Source organism: Oncorhynchus mykiss, chromosome 25 (assembly GCF_013265735.2).
Source record: "Oncorhynchus mykiss isolate Arlee chromosome 25, USDA_OmykA_1.1, whole genome shotgun sequence".
In the NCBI taxonomy this organism is placed as follows: domain Eukaryota; kingdom Metazoa; phylum Chordata; class Actinopteri; order Salmoniformes; family Salmonidae; genus Oncorhynchus; species Oncorhynchus mykiss.
The window spans coordinates 44,547,009-44,567,998 of record NC_048589.1 but is presented as its reverse complement, the minus strand read 5'-3'; the positions used below and the strand labels follow the sequence as shown (position 1 = coordinate 44,567,998).

The following is a 20,990-nucleotide window of genomic DNA, read 5'->3' as shown; positions in this document are numbered from 1 at the left end:
TACTATACTACTACTATAATACTACTACTACTACTATAATACTACTACTACTATAATACTACTACTACTATAATACTACTACTACTATAATACTACTACTACTACTTTACTACTACTATAATACTACTACTACTATACTACTACTATAATACTACTACTACTACTATAATACTACTAATATAATACTACTACTACTACTATAATGTTACAACTACTACTGCTACACTAATAATACTACTACTACCACTATAATACTACTACTACTACTATAATACTACTAATATAATACTACTACTACTACTACTACTATAATGTTACAACTACTACTGCTACACTAATAATACTACTACTACCACTATAATACTACTACTATAATGTTACAACTACTACTGCTGCACTGATAATACTACTACTACTACTACACTACTACTAATATAACACTACTACTACTATAATACTACCACAATAATACAACTACCACTATAATACTACTACCACTATAATACTACTACTACTACTATAATACTACTACCACTATAATACTACTACTACTACTACCACTATAATACTACTACCACTATAATACCACTACTACTACTACCACTATAATAATACTACTACTACTATAATACTACTACTACTATAATACTACTACTACTATAATACTACTACTACTACTATAATACTACTACTACTATAATACCACTATAATACTACTACTACTACTACTACTACCACTATAATAATACTACTACTACTATAATACTACTACTACTATAATACTACTACTACTATAATAATACTACTACTACTATAATACTACTACTACTATAATACTACCACTATAATAATACTACTACTACTATAATACTACTACTACTACTACCACTATAATACTACTACTACTACTACTATAATACTACTACTACTATAATACTACTACTACTACTACTACCACTATAATACTACTACTACTATAATACTACTACTACTATAATACTACCACTATAATAATACTACTACTACTATAATACTACCACTATAATAATACTACTACTACTACTATAATACTACTACTACTATAATACTACTACTACTATAATACTACTACTACTATAATACTACTACTACTACTACCACTATAATAATACTACTACTACTATAATACTACTACTACTATAATACTACTACTACTATAATACTACTACTACTATACTACTACTACTACTACTATACTACTACTATAATACTACTACTACTATGATACTACCACTATAATAATACTACTACTACTATAATACTACTACTACTATAATACTACTACTACTACTACCACTATAATAATACTACTACTATATGACTCTGTGTTCTATGTTCTCCACAGTCCAGGGAGTGTGTGGATCAGTTCTCTCTCCCAGACCGGGTTCTTTGCCTCCACAACCGTTGGAAAGTTCTGTACGCTGGCCTAGCTAACGGCTCCGTGGTCACCTTCAGCATCAAGGTCAGAACCAGATCACCGTCTACAACACATTCTGTTCTAGAACCGTCACTAGAACACATTCTGTTCTAGAACCGTCACTAGAACACATTCTGTTCTAGAACCGTCACTAGAACACATTCTGTTCTAGAACCGACAATAGAACACAGTCTAGAATGCATTGAAATCTAGAACACATTCTAAAATACACTTTAGAACCCAACTATAATTAAAGCATTATGGAACCACCTCAGTACCACCAAAGGCAGTGTGTCAAACACATTTTGAGATGTTATTTGTATTTCCTGTGTTGTCCTTGTTCAGACCAACAAGCAGCTGGATGTGTTCGAGTGTCACGGGCCGCGGGCGGTGAGTTGCCTAGCGACGGCCCAGGAAGGAGCTCGCCGCATCCTATTGGTCGGGTCCTACGACAGCACCATTAGCATCCGGGATGCCAAGAGTGGCCTGTTGCTCCGGACTCTCGAGGGACACACCAAGACAGTACTATGTATGAAGGTGGTCAATGACCTGGTCTTCAGTGGCTCCAGTGACCAGTCGGTCCATGCACACAATATACACGTGAGTTATTTAAATAAAATATCCACTTTGGTTACATGTTTATCTACATTTTGTTTTGTATAGAAGTTGGCAATTGTTTTTTTTTGTAAAAATTTTATTTGACCTTTATTTAACTAGGCAAGTCAGTTAAGAACAAATTCTTATTTACAATGACGGCCTACCAGGGAACAGTGGGTTAACTGCCTGTTCAGGGGCAGAACGACAGATTTGTACCTTGTCAGCTCGGGGGTTTGAACTTGCAACCTTCCGGTTACTAGTCCAACGCTCTAACCACTAGGCTACCCTGCCGCAATTAGAAGTCATTCTGATGAATATTGGTTGGTTTAATTGGCCTGGGCGTGTCTCTCTCTTCACGTGTGTTAACCATTTGGGCTGTTGCGGTCATCTTATTAACCATCAAATCAGCTGATATTTCAAAGTGCTGTACAGAAACTCAGCCTTTAAACCCCAAACAGCAAGCAATGCAGGTGTAGAAGCACGGTGGCTAGGAAAAACTCCCTAGAAAGGCCAAAACCTAGGAAGAAACCTAGAGAGGAACCAGGCTATGAGGGGTGGCCAGTCCTCTTCTGGCTGTGCCGGGTGGAGATTATAACAGAACATGGCCAAGATGTTCAAATGTTCATAAATGACCAGCAGGGTCAGATATAAATAATCACAGTGGTTGACGAGGGTGCAGCAAGTCAGCACCTCAGGAGTAAATGTCAGTTGGCTTTTCATAGATGATCATTCAGAGTATCTCTACCTCTCCTGCTCTGCTGTAGAGATGGCTGGCTACCCAAATTAAACACACATGTCACATGTTTCCTATAGTCTCTACTTTTTGACCCAAATTAAACACACATGTCTCTAATCTGGTCACATGTTTCCTATTGTCTAATCTGGTCTCTAATCTGGCCACAGGTTTCCTATGGTCTCTAATCTGGTCACGTTTCCTATAGTCTCTAATCTGGTCTCTAATCTGGTCACATGTTTCCTATGGTCTCTAATCTGGCCACAGGTTTCCTATAGTCTCTAATCTGGTCACGTTTCCTATAGTCTCTAATCTGGTCTCTAATCTGGTCACATGTTTCCTATGGTCTCTAATCTGGCCACAGGTTTCCTATAGTCTCTAATCTGGCCACAGGTTTCCTATGGTCTCTAATCTGGTCACATGTTTCCTATGGTCTCTAATCTGGCCACAGGTTTCCTATAGTCTCTAATCTGGCCACAGGTTTCCTATGGTCTCTAATCTGGTCACATGTTTCCTATGGTCTCTAATCTGGCCACAGGTTTCCTATGGCCTCTAATCTGGCCTCTAATCTGGTCACATGTTTCCTATGGTCTAATCTGATTATTTAGTGGTATGGATCTCTCTCTCTCTAGACTGGAGAGTTGGTGCGTATCTATAAAGGACATAGTCATGCTGTCACAGTGGTGGCCATCCTGGGGAAGGTGATGGTCACTGCCTGTCTTGACAAACTGGTCCGCGTCTACGAGCTACAGGTCAGTCTCCCCTCTCCAACCCACGGTAGAGCTGGTAGCCATGTGTCTGTCCCTCCACATTAAAGCCAGACTGTACACTAACCAGTTTATTTTTATGCCGTAGTTAATGCTCTGAATTTGATCTACCCCCCCACACAGTCACATGATCGTCTGCAGGTGTACGGTGGACACACAGACATGGTGATGTGTATGGCAATCCACAAGAATATGGTGAGTCCTCTGTCCTCAGTCCCAAATCTATGTGCTACAGGTCAGTCCCCCCTCTCTCAGGTCAGTCCCCCCTCTCTCAGGTCAGTCCCCTCTCTCGTAGGTCAGTCCCCCCTCTCAGGTCAGTCCCCCCTCTCTCAGGTCAGTCCCCCCTCTCTCAGGTCAGTCCCCCCTCTCTCAGGTCAGTCCCCCCTCTCTCAGGTCAGTCCCCCCTCTCTCAGGTCAGTCCCCCCTCTCTCAGGTCAGTCCCCCCTCTCTCAGGTCAGTCCCCCCTCTCTCAGGTCAGTCCCCTCTCTCGCAGGTCAGTCCCCTCTCTCGCAGGTCAGTCCCCCCTCTCGCAGGTCAGTCCCCCCTCTCGCAGGTCAGTCCCCCCTCTCGCAGGTCAGTCCCCCCTCTCGCAGGTCAGTCCCCCCTCTCGCAGGTCAGTCCCCCCTCTCGCAGGTCAGTCCCCCCTCTCGCAGGTCAGTCCCCCCTCTCGCAGGTCAGTCCCCCCTCTCGCAGGTCAGTCCCCCCTCTCGCAGGTCAGTCCCCCCTCTCGCAGGTCAGTCCCCCCTCTCGCAGGTCAGTCCCCCCTCTCGCAGGTCAGTCCCCCCTCTCGCAGGTCAGTCCCCCCTCTCGCAGGTCAGTCCCCCCTCTCGCAGGTCAGTCCCCCCTCTCGCAGGTCAGTCCCCCCTCTCGCAGGTCAGTCCCCCCTCTCGCAGGTCAGTCCCCCCTCTCGCAGGTCAGTCCCCCCTCTCGCAGGTCAGTCCCCCCTCTGTCTGGTCAGTCCCCCCTCTGTCTGGTCAGTCCCCCCTCTCGCAGGTCAGTCCCCTCTCTCGCAGGTCAGTCCCCTCTCTCGCAGGTCAGTCCCCTCTCTCGCAGGTCAGTCCCCTCTCTCGCAGGTCAGTCCCCTCTCTCGCAGGTCAGTCCCCCCTCTCGCAGGTCAGTCCCCCCTCTCGCAGGTCAGTCCCCCCTCTCGCAGGTCAGTCCCCCCTCTCGCAGGTCAGTCCCCCCTCTCGCAGGTCAGTCCCCCCTCTCGCAGGTCAGTCCCCCCTCTCGCAGGTCAGTCCCCCCTCTCGCAGGTCAGTCCCCTCTCTCGCAGGTCAGTCCCCCCTCTCGCAGGTCAGTCCCCTCTCTCGCAGGTCAGTCCCCTCTCTCGCAGGTCAGTCCCCCCTCTCGCAGGTCAGTCCCCTCTCTCGCAGGTCAGTCCCCTCTCTCGCAGGTCAGTCCCCCCTCTGTCTGGTCAGTCCCCCCTCTGTCTGGTCAGTCCCCCCTCTGTCTGGTCAGTCCCCCCTCTGTCTGGTCAGTCCCCCCTCTGTCTGTTCAGTCCCCCCTCTCGCAGGTCAGTCCCCTCTCTCGCAGGTCAGTCCCCTCTCTCGCAGGTCAGTCCCCTCTCTCGCAGGTCAGTCCCCCCTCTCGCAGGTCAGTCCCCCCTCTCGCAGGTCAGTCCCCCCTCTCGCAGGTCAGTCCCCTCTCTCGCAGGTCAGTCCCCTCTCTCGCAGGTCAGTCTCCTCTCTCGCTGGTCAGTCCCCCCTCTGTCTGGTCAGTCCCCCCTCTGTCTGGTCAGTCCCCCCTCTGTCTGGTCAGTCCCCCCTCTGTCTGGTCAGTCCCCCCTCTGTCTGGTCAGTGTCCCCCTCTGTCTGGTCAGTGTCCCCCTCTGTCTGGTCAGTGTCCCCCTCTGTCTGGTCAGTGTCCCCCTCTGTCTGGTCAGTGTCCCCCTCTGTCTGGTCAGTGTCCCCCTCTGTCTGGTCAGTGTCCCCCTCTGTCTGGTCAGTGTCCCCCTCTGTCTGGTCAGTGTCCCCCTCTGTCTGGTCAGTGTCCCCCTCTGTCTGGTCAGTGTCCCCCTCTGTCTGGTCAGTGTCCCCCTCTGTCTGGTCAGTGTCCCCCTCTGTCTGGTCAGTGTCCCCCTCTGTCTGGTCAGTGTCCCCCTCTGTCTGTTCAGTCCCCCCTCTCGCTGTTCAGTCCCCCCTCTCGCAGGTCAGTCCCCTCTCTCGCAGGTCAGTCCCCTCTCTCGCAGGTCAGTCCCCTCTCTCGCAGGTCAGTCCCCTCTCTCGCAGGTCAGTCCCCCCTCTCTCTCTGGTCAGTGTCCCCTCTCTCTCTGGTCAGTGTCCCCCTCTGTCTGGTCAGTGTCCCCCTCTGTCTGGTCAGTCCCCCCTCTGTCTGTTCAGTCCCCCCTCTCGCAGGTCAGTCCCCCCTCTCTCTCTGGTCAGTGTCCCCTCTCTCTCTGGTCAGTGTCCCCTCTCTCTCTGGTCAGTGTCCCCTCTCTCTCTGGTCAGTGTCCCCTCTCTCTCTGGTCAGTGTCCCCCTCTGTCTGGTCAGTCCCCCCTCTGTCTGGTCAGTCCCCCCTCTGTCTGTTCAGTCCCCCCTCTCGCAGGTCAGTCCCCTCTCTCGCAGGTCAGTCCCCTCTCTCGCAGGTCAGTCCCCTCTCTCGCAGGTCAGTCCCCTCTCTCGCAGGTCAGTCCCCTCTCTCGCAGGTCAGTCCCCTCTCTCGCAGGTCAGTCCCCCCCCTCTGTGTGGTCAGTGTCCCCCTCTGTCTGGTCAGTGTCCCCCTCTGTCTGGTCAGTCCCCCCTCTCTCTCTGGTCAGTCCCCCCTCTCTCTCTGGTCAGTCCCCCCTCTCTCTCTGGTCAGTGTCCCCTCTCTCTCTGGTCAGTGTCCCCTCTCTCTCTGGTCAGTGTCCCCTCTCTCTCTGGTCAGTGTCCCCTCTCTCTCTGGTCAGTCCCCCCTCTCTCTCTGTCAGTGTCCCCTCTCTCTCTGGTCAGTGTCCCCCTCTGTCTGGTCAGTGTCCCCTCTCTCTCTGGTCAGTGTCCCCTCTCTCTCTGGTCAGTGTCCCCTCTCTCTCTGGTCAGTGTCCCCTCTCTCTCTGGTCAGTCTCCCCTCTCTCTCTGGTCAGTGTCCCCTCTCTCTCTGGTCAGTGTCCCCTCTCTCTCTGGTCAGTGTCCCCTCTCTCTCTGGTCAGTGTCCCCTCTCTCTCTGGTCAGTCCCCCCTCTCTCTCTGGTCAGTCCCCCCTCTCTCTCTGGTCAGTCCCCCCTCTCTCTCTGGTCAGTCCCCCCTCTCTCTCTGGTCAGTCCCCCCTCTCTCTCTGGTCAGTGTCCCCTCTCTCTCTGGTCAGTGTCCCCTCTCTCTCTGGTCAGTGTCCCCTCTCTCTCTGGTCAGTGTCCCCTCTCTCTCTGGTCAGTGTCCCCCTCTGTCTGGTCAGTGTCCCCTCTCTCTCTGGTCAGTGTCCCCTCTCTCTCTGGTCAGTGTCCCCTCTCTCTCTGGTCAGTGTCCCCTCTCTCTCTGGTCAGTGTCCCCTCTCTCTCTGGTCAGTGTCCCCTCTCTCTCTGGTCAGTGTCCCCTCTCTCTCTGGTCAGTGTCCCCTCTCTCTCTGGTCAGTGTCCCCTCTCTCTCTGGTCAGTGTCCCCTCTCTCTCTGGTCAGTGTCCCCTCTCTCTCTGGTCAGTGTCCCCTCTCTCTCTGGTCAGTGTCCCCTCTCTCTCTGGTCAGTGTCCCCTCTCTCTCTGGTCAGTGTCCCCTCTCTCTCTGGTCAGTGTCCCCTCTCTCTCTGGTCAGTGTCCCCTCTCTCTCTGGTCAGTGTCCCCTCTCTCTCTGGTCAGTGTCCCCTCTCTCTCTGGTCAGTGTCCCCTCTCTCTCTGGTCAGTGTCCCCTCTCTCTCTGGTCAGTGTCCCCTCTCTCTCTGGTCAGTGTCCCCTCTCTCTCTGGTCAGTGTCCCCTCTCTCTCTGGTCAGTGTCCCCTCTCTCTCTGGTCAGTGTCCCCTCTCTCTCTGGTCAGTGTCCCCTCTCTCTCTGGTCAGTGTCCCCTCTCTCTCTGGTCAGTGTCCCCTCTCTCTCTGGTCAGTGTCCCCTCTCTCTCTGGTCAGTGTCCCCTCTCTCTCTGGTCAGTGTCCCCTCTCTCTCTGGTCAGTGTCCCCTCTCTCTCTGGTCAGTGTCCCCTCTCTCTCTGGTCAGTGTCCCCCTCTCTCTGGTCAGTGTCCCCTCTCTCTCTGGTCAGTGTCCCCTCTCTCTCTGGTCAGTGTCCCCTCTCTCTCTGGTCAGTGTCCCCTCTCTCTCTGGTCAGTGTCCCCTCTCTCTCTGGTCAGTGTCCCCTCTCTCTCTGGTCAGTGTCCCCTCTCTCTCTGGTCAGTGTCCCCTCTCTCTCTGGTCAGTGTCCCCTCTCTCTCTGGTCAGTGTCCCCTCTCTCTCTGGTCAGTGTCCCCTCTCTCTCTGGTCAGTGTCCCCTCTCTCTCTGGTCAGTGTCCCCTCTCTCTCTGGTCAGTGTCCCCTCTCTCTCTGGTCAGTGTCCCCTCTCTCTCGTCAGTGTCCCCTCTCTCTGGTCAGTGTCCCCTCTCTCTCTGGTCAGTGTCCCCTCTCTCTCTGGTCAGTGTCCCCTCTCTCTCTGGTCAGTGTCCCCTCTCTCTCTGGTCAGTGTCCCCTCTCTCTCTGGTCAGTGTCCCCTCTCTCTCTGGTCAGTGTCCCCTCTCTCTCTGGTCAGTGTCCCCTCTCTCTCTGGTCAGTGTCCCCTCTCTCTCTGGTCAGTGTCCCCTCTCTCTCTGGTCAGTGTCCCCTCTCTCTCTGGTCAGTGTCCCCTCTCTCTCGTCAGTGTCCCCTCTCTCTGGTCAGTGTCCCCTCTCTCTCTGGTCAGTGTCCCCTCTCTCTCTGGTCAGTGTCCCCTCTCTCTCTGGTCAGTGTCCCCTCTCTCTGGTCAGTGTCCCCTCTCTCTCTGGTCAGTGTCCCCTCTCTCTCTGGTCAGTGTCCCCTCTCTCTCTGGTCAGTGTCCCCTCTCTCTCTGGTCAGTGTCCCCTCTCTCTCTGGTCAGTGTCCCCTCTCTCTCTGGTCAGTGTCCCCTCTCTCTCTGGTCAGTGTCCCCTCTCTCTCTGGTCAGTGTCCCCTCTCTCTCTGGTCAGTGTCCCCTCTCTCTCTGGTCAGTGTCCCCTCTCTCTCTGGTCAGTGTCCCCTCTCTCTCTGGTCAGTGTCCCCTCTCTCTCTGGTCAGTGTCCCCTCTCTCTCTGGTCAGTGTCCCCTCTCTCTCTGGTCAGTGTCCCCTCTCTCTCTGGTCAGTGTCCCCCTCTGTCTGGTCAGTGTCCCCTCTCTCTCTGGTCAGTGTCCCCTCTCTCTCTGGTCAGTGTCCCCTCTGTCTGGTCAGTCCCCCCTCTCGCAGGTCAGTCCCCTCTCTCGCAGGTCAGTCCCCTCTCTCGCAGGTCAGTCCCCTCTCTCGCAGGTCAGTCCCCCTCTCGCAGGTCAGTCCCCTCTCTCGCAGGTCAGTCCCCTCTCTCGCAGGTCAGTCCCCCCTCTGTCTGGTCAGTCCCCCCTCTGTCTGTTCAGTCCCCCCTCTCGCAGGTCAGTCCCCCCTCTCGCAGGTCAGTCCCCTCTCTCGCAGGTCAGTCCCCTCTCTCGCAGGTCAGTCCCCCCTCTCGCAGGTCAGTCCCCTCTCTCGCAGGTCAGTCCCCTCTCTCGCAGGTCAGTCCCCTCTCTCGCAGGTCAGTCCCCTCTCTCGCAGGTCAGTCCCCTCTCTCGCAGGTCAGTCCCCTCTCTGTCTGGTCAGTCCCCCCTCTGTCTGGTCAGTCCCCCCTCTGTCTGGTCAGTCCCCCCTCTGTCTGGTCAGTCCCCCCTCTGTCTGTTCAGTCCCCCCTCTCGCAGGTCAGTCCCCTCTCTCGCAGGTCAGTCCCCTCTCTCGCAGGTCAGTCCCCTCTCTCGCAGGTCAGTCCCCTCTCTCGCAGGTCAGTCCCCTCTCTCGCAGGTCAGTCCCCCCTCTCGCAGGTCAGTCCCCTCTCTCGCAGGTCAGTCCCCTCTCTCGCAGGTCAGTCCCCTCTCTCGCAGGTCAGTCTCCTCTCTCGCTGGTCAGTCCCCCCTCTGTCTGGTCAGTCCCCCCTCTGTCTGGTCAGTCCCCCCTCTGTCTGGTCAGTCCCCCCTCTGTCTGGTCAGTCCCCCCTCTGTCTGGTCAGTGTCCCCCTCTGTCTGGTCAGTGTCCCCCTCTGTCTGGTCAGTGTCCCCCTCTGTCTGGTCAGTGTCCCCCTCTGTCTGGTCAGTGTCCCCCTCTGTCTGGTCAGTGTCCCCCTCTGTCTGGTCAGTGTCCCCCTCTGTCTGGTCAGTGTCCCCCTCTGTCTGGTCAGTGTCCCCCTCTGTCTGGTCAGTGTCCCCCTCTGTCTGGTCAGTGTCCCCTCTCTCTCTGGTCAGTGTCCCCTCTCTCTCTGGTCAGTGTCCCCTCTCTCTCTGGTCAGTGTCCCCTCTCTCTCTGGTCAGTGTCCCCTCTCTCTCTGGTCAGTGTCCCCTCTCTCTCTGGTCAGTGTCCCCTCTCTCTCTGGTCAGTGTCCCCCTCTGTCTGGTCAGTCCCCCCTCTGTCTGTTCAGTCCCCCCTCTCGCAGGTCAGTCCCCCCTCTCGCAGGTCAGTCCCCTCTCTCGCAGGTCAGTCCCCTCTCTCGCAGGTCAGTCCCCTCTCTCGCAGGTCAGTCCCCTCTCTCGCAGGTCAGTCCCCTCTCTCGCAGGTCAGTCCCCCCCCTCTGTCTGGTCAGTGTCCCCCTCTGTCTGGTCAGTGTCCCCCTCTGTCTGGTCAGTCCCCCCTCTCTCTCTGGTCAGTCCCCCCTCTCTCTCTGGTCAGTGTCCCCTCTCTCTCTGGTCAGTGTCCCCTCTCTCTCTGGTCAGTCCCCCCTCTCTCTCTGGTCAGTGTCCCCTCTCTCTCTGGTCAGTGTCCCCCTCTGTCTGGTCAGTGTCCCCTCTCTCTCTGGTCAGTGTCCCCTCTCTCTCTGGTCAGTGTCCCCTCTCTCTCTGGTCAGTGTCCCCTCTCTCTCTGGTCAGTGTCCCCTCTCTCTCTGGTCAGTGTCCCCTCTCTCTCTGGTCAGTGTCCCCTCTCTCTCTGGTCAGTGTCCCCTCTCTCTCTGGTCAGTGTCCCCTCTCTCTCTGGTCAGTGTCCCCTCTCTCTCTGGTCAGTGTCCCCTCTCTCTCTGGTCAGTGTCCCCTCTCTCTCTGGTCAGTGTCCCCCTCTGTCTGGTCAGTGTCCCCTCTCTCTCTGGTCAGTGTCCCCTCTCTCTCTGGTCAGTCCCCCCTCTGTCTGGTCAGTCCCCCCTCTCGCAGGTCAGTCCCCTCTCTCGCAGGTCAGTCCCCTCTCTCGCAGGTCAGTCCCCTCTCTCGCAGGTCAGTCCCCCTCTCGCAGGTCAGTCCCCTCTCTCGCAGGTCAGTCCCCTCTCTCGCAGGTCAGTCCCCCCTCTGTCTGGTCAGTCCCCCCTCTGTCTGTTCAGTCCCCCCTCTCGCAGGTCAGTCCCCCCTCTCGCAGGTCAGTCCCCTCTCTCGCAGGTCAGTCCCCCCTCTCGCAGGTCAGTCCCCCCTCTCGCAGGTCAGTCCCCTCTCTCGCAGGTCAGTCCCCTCTCTCGCAGGTCAGTCCCCTCTCTCGCAGGTCAGTCCCCTCTCTCGCAGGTCAGTCCCCTCTCTGTCTGGTCAGTCCCCCCTCTGTCTGGTCAGTCCCCCCTCTGTCTGGTCAGTCCCCCCTCTGTCTGGTCAGTCCCCCCTCTGTCTGTTCAGTCCCCCCTCTCGCAGGTCAGTCCCCTCTCTCGCAGGTCAGTCCCCTCTCTCGCAGGTCAGTCCCCTCTCTCGCAGGTCAGTCCCCTCTCTCGCAGGTCAGTCCCCCCTCTCGCAGGTCAGTCCCCCCTCTCGCAGGTCAGTCCCCTCTCTCGCAGGTCAGTCCCCTCTCTCGCAGGTCAGTCCCCTCTCTCGCAGGTCAGTCTCCTCTCTCGCTGGTCAGTCCCCCCTCTGTCTGGTCAGTCCCCCCTCTGTCTGGTCAGTCCCCCCTCTGTCTGGTCAGTCCCCCCTCTGTCTGGTCAGTCCCCCCTCTGTCTGGTCAGTCCCCCCTCTGTCTGGTCAGTCCCCCCTCTGTCTGGTCAGTGTCCCCCTCTGTCTGGTCAGTGTCCCCCTCTGTCTGGTCAGTGTCCCCCTCTGTCTGGTCAGTGTCCCCCTCTGTCTGGTCAGTGTCCCCCTCTGTCTGGTCAGTGTCCCCCTCTGTCTGGTCAGTGTCCCCCTCTGTCTGGTCAGTGTCCCCCTCTGTCTGGTCAGTGTCCCCCTCTGTCTGGTCAGTGTCCCCTCTCTCTCTGGTCAGTGTCCCCTCTCTCTCTGGTCAGTGTCCCCTCTCTCTCTGGTCAGTGTCCCCTCTCTCTCTGGTCAGTGTCCCCTCTCTCTCTGGTCAGTGTCCCCTCTCTCTCTGGTCAGTGTCCCCTCTCTCTCTGGTCAGTGTCCCCTCTCTCTCTGGTCAGTGTCCCCCTCTGTCTGGTCAGTCCCCCCTCTGTCTGTTCAGTCCCCCCTCTCGCAGGTCAGTCCCCCCTCTCGCAGGTCAGTCCCCTCTCTCGCAGGTCAGTCCCCTCTCTCGCAGGTCAGTCCCCTCTCTCGCAGGTCAGTCCCCTCTCTCGCAGGTCAGTCCCCTCTCTCGCAGGTCAGTCCCCCCCTCTGTCTGGTCAGTGTCCCCCTCTGTCTGGTCAGTGTCCCCCTCTGTCTGGTCAGTGTCCCCCTCTGTCTGGTCAGTCCCCCCTCTCTCTCTGGTCAGTGTCCCCTCTCTCTCTGGTCAGTGTCCCCTCTCTCTCTGGTCAGTGTCCCCTCTCTCTCTGGTCAGTCCCCCCTCTCTCTCTGGTCAGTGTCCCCTCTCTCTCTGGTCAGTGTCCCCCTCTGTCTGGTCAGTGTCCCCTCTCTCTCTGGTCAGTGTCCCCTCTCTCTCTGGTCAGTGTCCCCTCTCTCTCTGGTCAGTGTCCCCTCTCTCTCTGGTCAGTGTCCCCTCTCTCTCTGGTCAGTGTCCCCTCTCTCTCTGGTCAGTGTCCCCTCTCTCTCTGGTCAGTCCCCCCTCTCTCTCTGGTCAGTGTCCCCTCTCTCTCTGGTCAGTGTCCCCTCTCTCTCTGGTCAGTGTCCCCTCTCTCTCTGGTCAGTGTCCCCTCTCTCTCTGGTCAGTGTCCCCTCTCTCTCTGGTCAGTGTCCCCTCTCTCTCTGGTCAGTGTCCCCTCTCTCTCTGGTCAGTGTCCCCTCTCTCTCTGGTCAGTGTCCCCTCTCTCTCTGGTCAGTGTCCCCTCTCTCTCTGGTCAGTGTCCCCTCTCTCTCTGGTCAGTGTCCCCCTCTGTCTGGTCAGTGTCCCCTCTCTCTCTGGTCAGTGTCCCCTCTCTCTCTGGTCAGTCCCCCCTCTCTCTCTGGTCAGTGTCCCCTCTCTCTCTGGTCAGTGTCCCCTCTCTCTCTGGTCAGTGTCCCCTCTCTCTCTGGTCAGTGTCCCCTCTCTCTCTGGTCAGTGTCCCCTCTCTCTCTGGTCAGTGTCCCCTCTCTCTCTGGTCAGTGTCCCCTCTCTCTCTGGTCAGTGTCCCCTCTCTCTCTGGTCAGTGTCCCCTCTCTCTCTGGTCAGTGTCCCCTCTCTCTCTGGTCAGTGTCCCCTCTCTCTCTGGTCAGTGTCCCCTCTCTCTCTGGTCAGTGTCCCCTCTCTCTCTGGTCAGTGTCCCCTCTCTCTCTGGTCAGTGTCCCCTCTCTCTCTGGTCAGTGTCCCCTCTCTCTCTGGTCAGTGTCCCCTCTCTCTCTGGTCAGTGTCCCCTCTCTCTCTGGTCAGTGTCCCCTCTCTCTCTGGTCAGTGTCCCCTCTCTCTCTGGTCAGTGTCCCCTCTCTCTCTGGTCAGTGTCCCCTCTCTCTCTGGTCAGTGTCCCCTCTCTCTCTGGTCAGTGTCCCCTCTCTCTCTGGTCAGTGTCCCCCTCTGTCTGGTCAGTGTCCCCTCTCTCTCTGGTCAGTGTCCCCTCTCTCTCTGGTCAGTGTCCCCTCTCTCTCTGGTCAGTGTCCCCTCTCTCTCTGGTCAGTGTCCCCTCTCTCTCTGGTCAGTGTCCCCTCTCTCTCTGGTCAGTGTCCCCTCTCTCTCTGGTCAGTGTCCCCTCTCTCTCTGGTCAGTGTCCCCTCTCTCTCTGGTCAGTGTCCCCTCTCTCTCTGGTCAGTGTCCCCTCTCTCTCTGGTCAGTGTCCCCTCTCTCTCTGGTCAGTGTCCCCTCTCTCTCTGGTCAGTGTCCCCTCTCTCTCTGGTCAGTGTCCCCTCTCTCTCTGGTCAGTGTCCCCTCTCTCTCTGGTCAGTGTCCCCTCTCTCTCTGGTCAGTGTCCCCTCTCTCTCTGGTCAGTGTCCCCTCTCTCTCTGGTCAGTGTCCCCTCTCTCTCTGGTCAGTGTCCCCCTCTCTCTGGTCAGTGTCCCCTCTCTCTCTGGTCAGTGTCCCCTCTCTCTCTGGTCAGTGTCCCCTCTCTCTCTGGTCAGTGTCCCCTCTCTCTCTGGTCAGTGTCCCCTCTCTCTCTGGTCAGTGTCCCCTCTCTCTCTGGTCAGTGTCCCCTCTCTCTCTGGTCAGTGTCCCCTCTCTCTCTGGTCAGTGTCCCCTCTCTCTCTGGTCAGTGTCCCCTCTCTCTCTGGTCAGTGTCCCCTCTCTCTCTGTTCAGTGTCCCCTCTCTCTCTGGTCAGTGTCCCCTCTCTCTCTGGTCAGTGTCCCCTCTCTCTCTGGTCAGTGTCCCCTCTCTCTCTGGTCAGTGTCCCCTCTCTCTCTGGTCAGTGTCCCCTCTCTCTCTGGTCAGTGTCCCCTCTCTCTCTGGTCAGTGTCCCCTCTCTCTCTGGTCAGTGTCCCCTCTCTCTCTGGTCAGTGTCCCCTCTCTCTCTGGTCAGTGTCCCCTCTCTCTCTGGTCAGTGTCCCCTCTCTCTCTGGTCAGTGTCCCCTCTCTCTCTGGTCAGTGTCCCCTCTCTCTCTGGTCAGTCCCCCCTCTCTCTCTGGTCAGTGTCCCCTCTCTCTCTGGTCAGTCCCCTCTCTCGCAGGTCAGTCCCCTCTCTCGCAGGTCAGTCCCCTCTCTGTCTGGTCAGTCCCCCCTCTGTCTGGTCAGTCCCCCCTCTGTCTGGTCAGTCCCCCCTCTGTCTGGTCAGTCCCCCCTCTGTCTGGTCAGTCCCCCCTCTGTCTGGTCAGTCCCCCCTCTGTCTGTTCAGTCCCCCCTCTCGCAGGTCAGTCCCCTCTCTCGCAGGTCAGTCCCCTCTCTCGCAGGTCAGTCCCCTCTCTCGCAGGTCAGTCCCCTCTCTCGCAGGTCAGTCCCCCCTCTCGCAGGTCAGTCCCCCCTCTCGCAGGTCAGTCCCCTCTCTCGCAGGTCAGTCCCCTCTCTCGCAGGTCAGTCCCCTCTCTCGCAGGTCAGTCTCCTCTCTCGCTGGTCAGTCCCCCCTCTGTCTGGTCAGTCCCCCCTCTGTCTGGTCAGTCCCCCCTCTGTCTGGTCAGTCCCCCCTCTGTCTGGTCAGTCCCCCCTCTGTCTGGTCAGTCCCCCCTCTGTCTGGTCAGTCCCCCCTCTGTCTGGTCAGTGTCCCCCTCTGTCTGGTCAGTGTCCCCCTCTGTCTGGTCAGTGTCCCCCTCTGTCTGGTCAGTGTCCCCCTCTGTCTGGTCAGTGTCCCCCTCTGTCTGGTCAGTGTCCCCTCTCTCTCTGGTCAGTGTCCCCTCTCTCTCTGGTCAGTGTCCCCTCTCTCTCTGGTCAGTGTCCCCTCTCTCTCTGGTCAGTGTCCCCTCTCTCTCTGGTCAGTGTCCCCTCTCTCTCTGGTCAGTGTCCCCTCTCTCTCTGGTCAGTGTCCCCCTCTGTCTGGTCAGTCCCCCCTCTGTCTGTTCAGTCCCCCCTCTCGCAGGTCAGTCCCCCCTCTCGCAGGTCAGTCCCCTCTCTCGCAGGTCAGTCCCCTCTCTCGCAGGTCAGTCCCCTCTCTCGCAGGTCAGTCCCCTCTCTCGCAGGTCAGTCCCCCCCCTCTGTCTGGTCAGTGTCCCCCTCTGTCTGGTCAGTGTCCCCCTCTGTCTGGTCAGTCCCCCCTCTCTCTCTGGTCAGTCCCCCCTCTCTCTCTGGTCAGTGTCCCCTCTCTCTCTGGTCAGTGTCCCCTCTCTCTCTGGTCAGTGTCCCCTCTCTCTCTGGTCAGTGTCCCCTCTCTCTCTGGTCAGTCCCCCCTCTCTCTCTGGTCAGTGTCCCCTCTCTCTCTGGTCAGTGTCCCCCTCTGTCTGGTCAGTGTCCCCTCTCTCTCTGGTCAGTGTCCCCTCTCTCTCTGGTCAGTGTCCCCTCTCTCTCTGGTCAGTCCCCCCTCTCTCTCTGGTCAGTGTCCCCTCTCTCTCTGTTCAGTGTCCCCTCTCTCTCTGGTCAGTGTCCCCTCTCTCTCTGGTCAGTCCCCCCTCTCTCTCTGGTCAGTGTCCCCTCTCTCTCTGGTCAGTGTCCCCTCTCTCTCTGGTCAGTGTCCCCTCTCTCTCTGGTCAGTGTCCCCTCTCTCTCTGGTCAGTGTCCCCTCTCTCTCTGGTCAGTGTCCCCTCTCTCTCTGGTCAGTGTCCCCCTCTGTCTGGTCAGTCCCCCCTCTGTCTGTTCAGTCCCCCCTCTCGCAGGTCAGTCCCCCCTCTCGCAGGTCAGTCCCCTCTCTCGCAGGTCAGTCCCCTCTCTCGCAGGTCAGTCCCCTCTCTCGCAGGTCAGTCCCCTCTCTCGCAGGTCAGTCCCCCCCCTCTGTCTGGTCAGTGTCCCCCTCTGTCTGGTCAGTGTCCCCCTCTGTCTGGTCAGTCCCCCCTCTCTCTCTGGTCAGTCCCCCCTCTCTCTCTGGTCAGTGTCCCCTCTCTCTCTGGTCAGTGTCCCCTCTCTCTCTGGTCAGTGTCCCCTCTCTCTCTGGTCAGTGTCCCCTCTCTCTCTGGTCAGTCCCCCCTCTCTCTCTGGTCAGTGTCCCCTCTCTCTCTGGTCAGTGTCCCCCTCTGTCTGGTCAGTGTCCCCTCTCTCTCTGGTCAGTGTCCCCTCTCTCTCTGGTCAGTGTCCCCTCTCTCTCTGGTCAGTCCCCCCTCTCTCTCTGGTCAGTGTCCCCTCTCTCTCTGTTCAGTGTCCCCTCTCTCTCTGGTCAGTGTCCCCTCTCTCTCTGGTCAGTCCCCCCTCTCTCTCTGGTCAGTGTCCCCTCTCTCTCTGGTCAGTGTCCCCTCTCTCTCTGGTCAGTGTCCCCTCTCTCTCTGGTCAGTGTCCCCTCTCTCTCTGGTCAGTGTCCCCTCTCTCTCTGGTCAGTCCCCCCTCTCTCTCTGGTCAGTGTCCCCTCTCTCTCTGGTCAGTCCCCCCTCTCTCTCTGGTCAGTCCCCCCTCTCTCTCTGGTCAGTGTCCCCTCTCTCTCTGGTCAGTGTCCCCTCTCTCTCTGGTCAGTGTCCCCTCTCTCTCTGGTCAGTGTCCCCTCTCTCTCTGGTCAGTGTCCCCTCTCTCTCTGGTCAGTCCCCCCTCTCTCTCTGGTCAGTGTCCCCTCTCTCTCTGGTCAGTCCCCCCTCTCTCTCTGGTCAGTGTCCCCTCTCTCTCTGGTCAGTGTCCCCTCTCTCTCTGGTCAGTGTCCCCTCTCTCTCTGGTCAGTGTCCCCTCTCTCTCTGGTCAGTGTCCCCTCTCTCTCTGGTCAGTGTCCCCTCTCTCTCTGGTCAGTGTCCCTCTCTCTCTGGTCAGTGTCCCCTCTCTCTCTGGTCAGTGTCCCCTCTCTCTCTGGTCAGTGTCCCCTCTCTCTCTGGTCAGTGTCCCCTCTCTCTCTGGTCAGTGTCCCCTCTCTCTCTGGTCAGTGTCCCCTCTCTCTCTGGTCAGTGTCCCCTCTCTCTCTGGTCAGTGTCCCCTCTCTCTCTGGTCAGTGTCCCCTCTCTCTCTGGTCAGTGTCCCCTCTCTCTCTGGTCAGTGTCCCCTCTCTCTCTGGTCAGTGTCCCCTCTCTCTCTGGTCAGTGTCCCCTCTCTCTCTGGTCAGTGTCCCCTCTCTCTCTGGTCAGTGTCCCCTCTCTCTCTGGTCAGTGTCCCCTCTCTCTCTGGTCAGTGTCCCCTCTCTCTCTGGTCAGTGTCCCCTCTCTCTCTGGTCAGTGTCCCCTCTCTCTCTGGTCAGTGTCCCCTCTCTCTCTGGTCAGTGTCCCCTCTCTCTCTGGTCAGTGTCCCCTCTCTCTCTGGTCAGTGTCCCCTCTCTCTCTGGTCAGTGTCCCCTCTCTCTCTGGTCAGTGTCCCCTCTCTCTCTGGTCAGTGTCCCCTCTCTCTCTGGTCAGTGTCCCCTCTCTCTCTGGTCAGTCTCCCCTCTCTCTCTGGTCAGTCTCCCCTCTCTCTCTGGTCAGTGTCCCCTCTCTCTCTGGTCAGTGTCCCCTCTCTCTCTGGTCAGTGTCCCCTCTCTCGCAGGTCAGTCCCCTCTCTCTCTGGTCAGTGTCCCCTCTCTCTCTGGTCAGTGTCCCCTCTCTCGCAGGTCAGTGTCCCCTCTCTCGCAGGTCAGTCCCCTCTCTCTCTGGTCAGTGTCCCCTCTCTCTCTGGTCAGTGTCCCCTCTCTCTCTGGTCAGTGTCCCCTCTCTCTCTGGTCAGTGTCCCCTCTCTCTCTGGTCAGTGTCCCCTCTCTCTGGTCAGTGTCCCCTCTCTCTCTGGTCAGTGTCCCCTCTCTCTCTGGTCAGTGTCCCCTCTCTCTCTGGTCAGTGTCCCCTCTCTCTCTGGTCAGTGTCCCCTCTCTCTCTGGTCAGTGTCCCCTCTCTCTCTGGTCAGTGTCCCCTCTCTCTCTGGTCAGTGTCCCCTCTCTCTCTGGTCAGTCTCCCCTCTCTCTCTGGTCAGTGTCCCCTCTCTCTCTGGTCAGTGTCCCCTCTCTCTCTGGTCAGTGTCCCCTCTCTTTCATTAAAACATGTCTGGTGGAACGGAACGTATCAGATGATTACCGATGTTCATCTGTGTTTCAGATCTACACTGGTTGCTATGACGGCAGTGTGCAGGCGGTCAAACTGAACCTGATCCAGAACTATCACTGTCGGGTAAGACTGGGGGAACTGGGATGTGAAGGAGTCTCTGCTGGGTAAGACTGGGGAACTGGGATGTGAAGGGGTCTCTGCTGGGATGTGAAGGGGTCTCTGCTGGGTAAGACAGGGGACTGGGATGTGAAGGGGTCTCTGCTGGGATGTGAAGGGGTCTCTGCTGGGTAAGACAGGGGACTGGGATGTGAAGGGGTCTCTGCTGGGATGTGAAGGGGTCTCTGCTGGGATGTGAAGGGGTCACTGCTGGGTAAGACTGGGGAACCTTTATGGCTCAGTGGATTTAGTTGTTAGTACACTTTCTGAACGCTGTTCTCTGATCTAACGCCCCCCTGTCTCTTCTCTCCTGCCAGTGGCATGGCTGTTCTCTGATCTAAATCCCCCCCTGTCTCTTCTCTCCTGCCAGTGGCATGGCTGTTCTCTGATCTAAATCCCCCCCCTGTCTCTTCTCTCCTGCCAGTGGCATGGCTGTTCTCTGATCTAACTCCCCCCTGTCTCTTCTCTCCTGCCAGTGGCATGGCTGTTCTCTGATCTAACTCCCCCCTGTCTCTTCTCTCCTGCCAGTGGCATGGCTGTTCTCTGATCTAACTCCCCCCTGTCTCTTCTCTCCTGCCAGTGGCATGGCTGTTCTCTGATCTAACTCCCCCCTGTCTCTTCTCTCCTGCCAGTGGCATGGCTGTTCTCTGATCTAACTCCCCCCCTGTCTCTTCTCTCCTGCCAGTGGCATGGCTGTTCTCTGATCTTTGGAGTGTTGGATCACCTTCAGCAGCACCTGCTCCAAGACCACGCCTCTCCCAACACACAGAACCTCAAGTGTCGATGGAAGAACTGCGATCAGTATTTCACCGCTCGCAACGGCTCCAAGCAGGTATGGCGTGTTCCTACACAGGACATAGACTGTAACACACGGACTACTGTGATGGTTATAGGTCGTATTAGTGGGTCAGAGGTAGAGCTGTGAAGGTTATAGGTCATATTAGTGGGTCAGAGGTAGAGCTGTGAAGGTTATAGGTCGTATTAGTGGGTCAGAGGTAGAGCTGTGATGGTTATAGGTCTTATTAGTCGGAGGTAGAGCTGTGAAGGTTATAGGTCGTATTAGTGGGTCAGAGGTAGAGCTGTGATGGTTATAGGTCGTATTAGTGGGTCAGAGGTAGAGCTGTGATGGTTATAGGTCGTATTAGTCAGAGGTAGAGCTGTGATGGTTATAGGTTGTATTAGTGGGTCAGAGGTAGAGCTGTGAAGGTTATAGGTCGTATTAGTGGGTCAGAGGTAGAGCTGTGAAGGTTATAGGTCGTATTAGTGGGTCAGAGGTAGAGCTGTGATGGTTATAGGTCGTATTAGTCAGAGTTAGAGCTGTGAAGGTTATAGGTCGTATTAGTGGGTCAGAGGTAGAGCTGTGATGGTTATAGGTCGTATTAGTGGGTCAGAGGTAGAGCTGTGATGGTTATAGGCCGTATTAGTGGGTCAGAGGTAGAGCTGTGAAGGTTATAGGTCGTATTAGTCAGAGGTAGAGCTGTGAAGGTTATAGGTCGTATTAGTGGGTCAGAGGTAGAGCTGTGATGGTTATAGGTCGTATTAGTGGGTCAGAGGTAGAGCTGTGGTGGTTATAGGTCGTATTAGTCAGAGGTAGAGCTGTGATGGTTATAGGTCTTATTAGTGGGTCAGAGGTAGAGCTGTGATGGTTATAGGTTGTATTAGTGGGTCAGAGGTAGAGCTGTGATGGTTATAGGTCGTATTAGTGGGTCAGAGGTAGAGCTGTGATGGTTATAGGTCGTATTAGTCAGAGGTAGAGCTGTGAAGGTTATAGGTCGTATTAGTGGGTCAGAGGTAGAGCTGTGATGGTTATAGGTTGTATTAGTGGGTCAGAGGTAGAGCTGTGATGGTTATAGGTCGTATTAGTGGGTCAGAGGTAGAGCTGTGATGGTTATAGGTTGTATTAGTGGGTCAGAGGTAGAGCTGTGATGGTTATAGGTCGTATTAGTGGGTCAGAGGTAGAGCTGTGATGGTTATAGGTCGTATTAGTCAGAGGTAGAGCTGTGAAGGTTATAGGTCGTATTAGTCAGAGGTAGAGCTGTGAAGGTTATAGGTCGTATTAGTGGGTCAGAGGTAGAGCTGTGATGGTTATAGGTTGTATTAGTGGGTCAGAGGTAGAGCTGTGATGGTTATAGGTCGTATTAGTGGGTCAGAGGTAGAGCTGTGATGGTTATAGGTCGTATTAGTCAGAGGTAGAGCTGTGAAGGTTATAGGTCGTATTAGTGGGTCAGAGGTAGAGCTGTGATGGTTATAGGTTGTATTAGTGGGTCAGAGGTAGAGCTGTGATGGTTATAGGTCGTATTAGTGGGTCAGAGGTAGAGCTGTGATGGTTATAGGTCGTATTAGTCAGAGGTAGAGCTGTGAAGGTTAGGTCGTATTAGTGGGTCAGAGGTAGAGCTGTGATGGTTATAGGTCGTATTAGTGGGTCAGAGGTAGAGCTGTGGTGGTTATAGGTCGTATTAGTCAGAGGTAGAGCTGTGATGGTTATAGGTCGTATTAGTGGGTCAGAGGTAGAGCTGTGAAGGTTATAG

The 20,990-nt window shown here is 55.9% G+C and overlaps 2 protein-coding genes across 6 annotated transcripts in view; one reads left to right on the top strand and one right to left on the bottom strand.

Moving 5' to 3' along the window:
- Positions 1 to 20,990, bottom strand: part of LOC110505940 (probable N-acetyltransferase camello) — a 669,337-nt gene that overhangs the window by 334,467 nt on the left and 313,880 nt on the right. The window lies entirely within an intron of this gene.
- The window catches only part of znf106a (zinc finger protein 106a), a 62,417-nt gene that overhangs the window by 36,108 nt on the left and 5,319 nt on the right, over positions 1 to 20,990 (top strand). For 4 of the 5 annotated variants that reach the window (XM_036963091.1, XM_036963092.1, XM_036963090.1 and 1 more), the window contains exons 14-19: positions 1,385 to 1,501; positions 1,802 to 2,056; positions 3,419 to 3,538; positions 3,677 to 3,748; positions 18,358 to 18,429; positions 19,148 to 19,294. In XM_036963091.1, the coding sequence (XP_036818986.1) occupies positions 1,385 to 1,501; positions 1,802 to 2,056; positions 3,419 to 3,538; positions 3,677 to 3,748; positions 18,358 to 18,429; positions 19,148 to 19,294 (783 nt within the window). The other variant, XM_036963093.1, reaches the window with a different exon arrangement.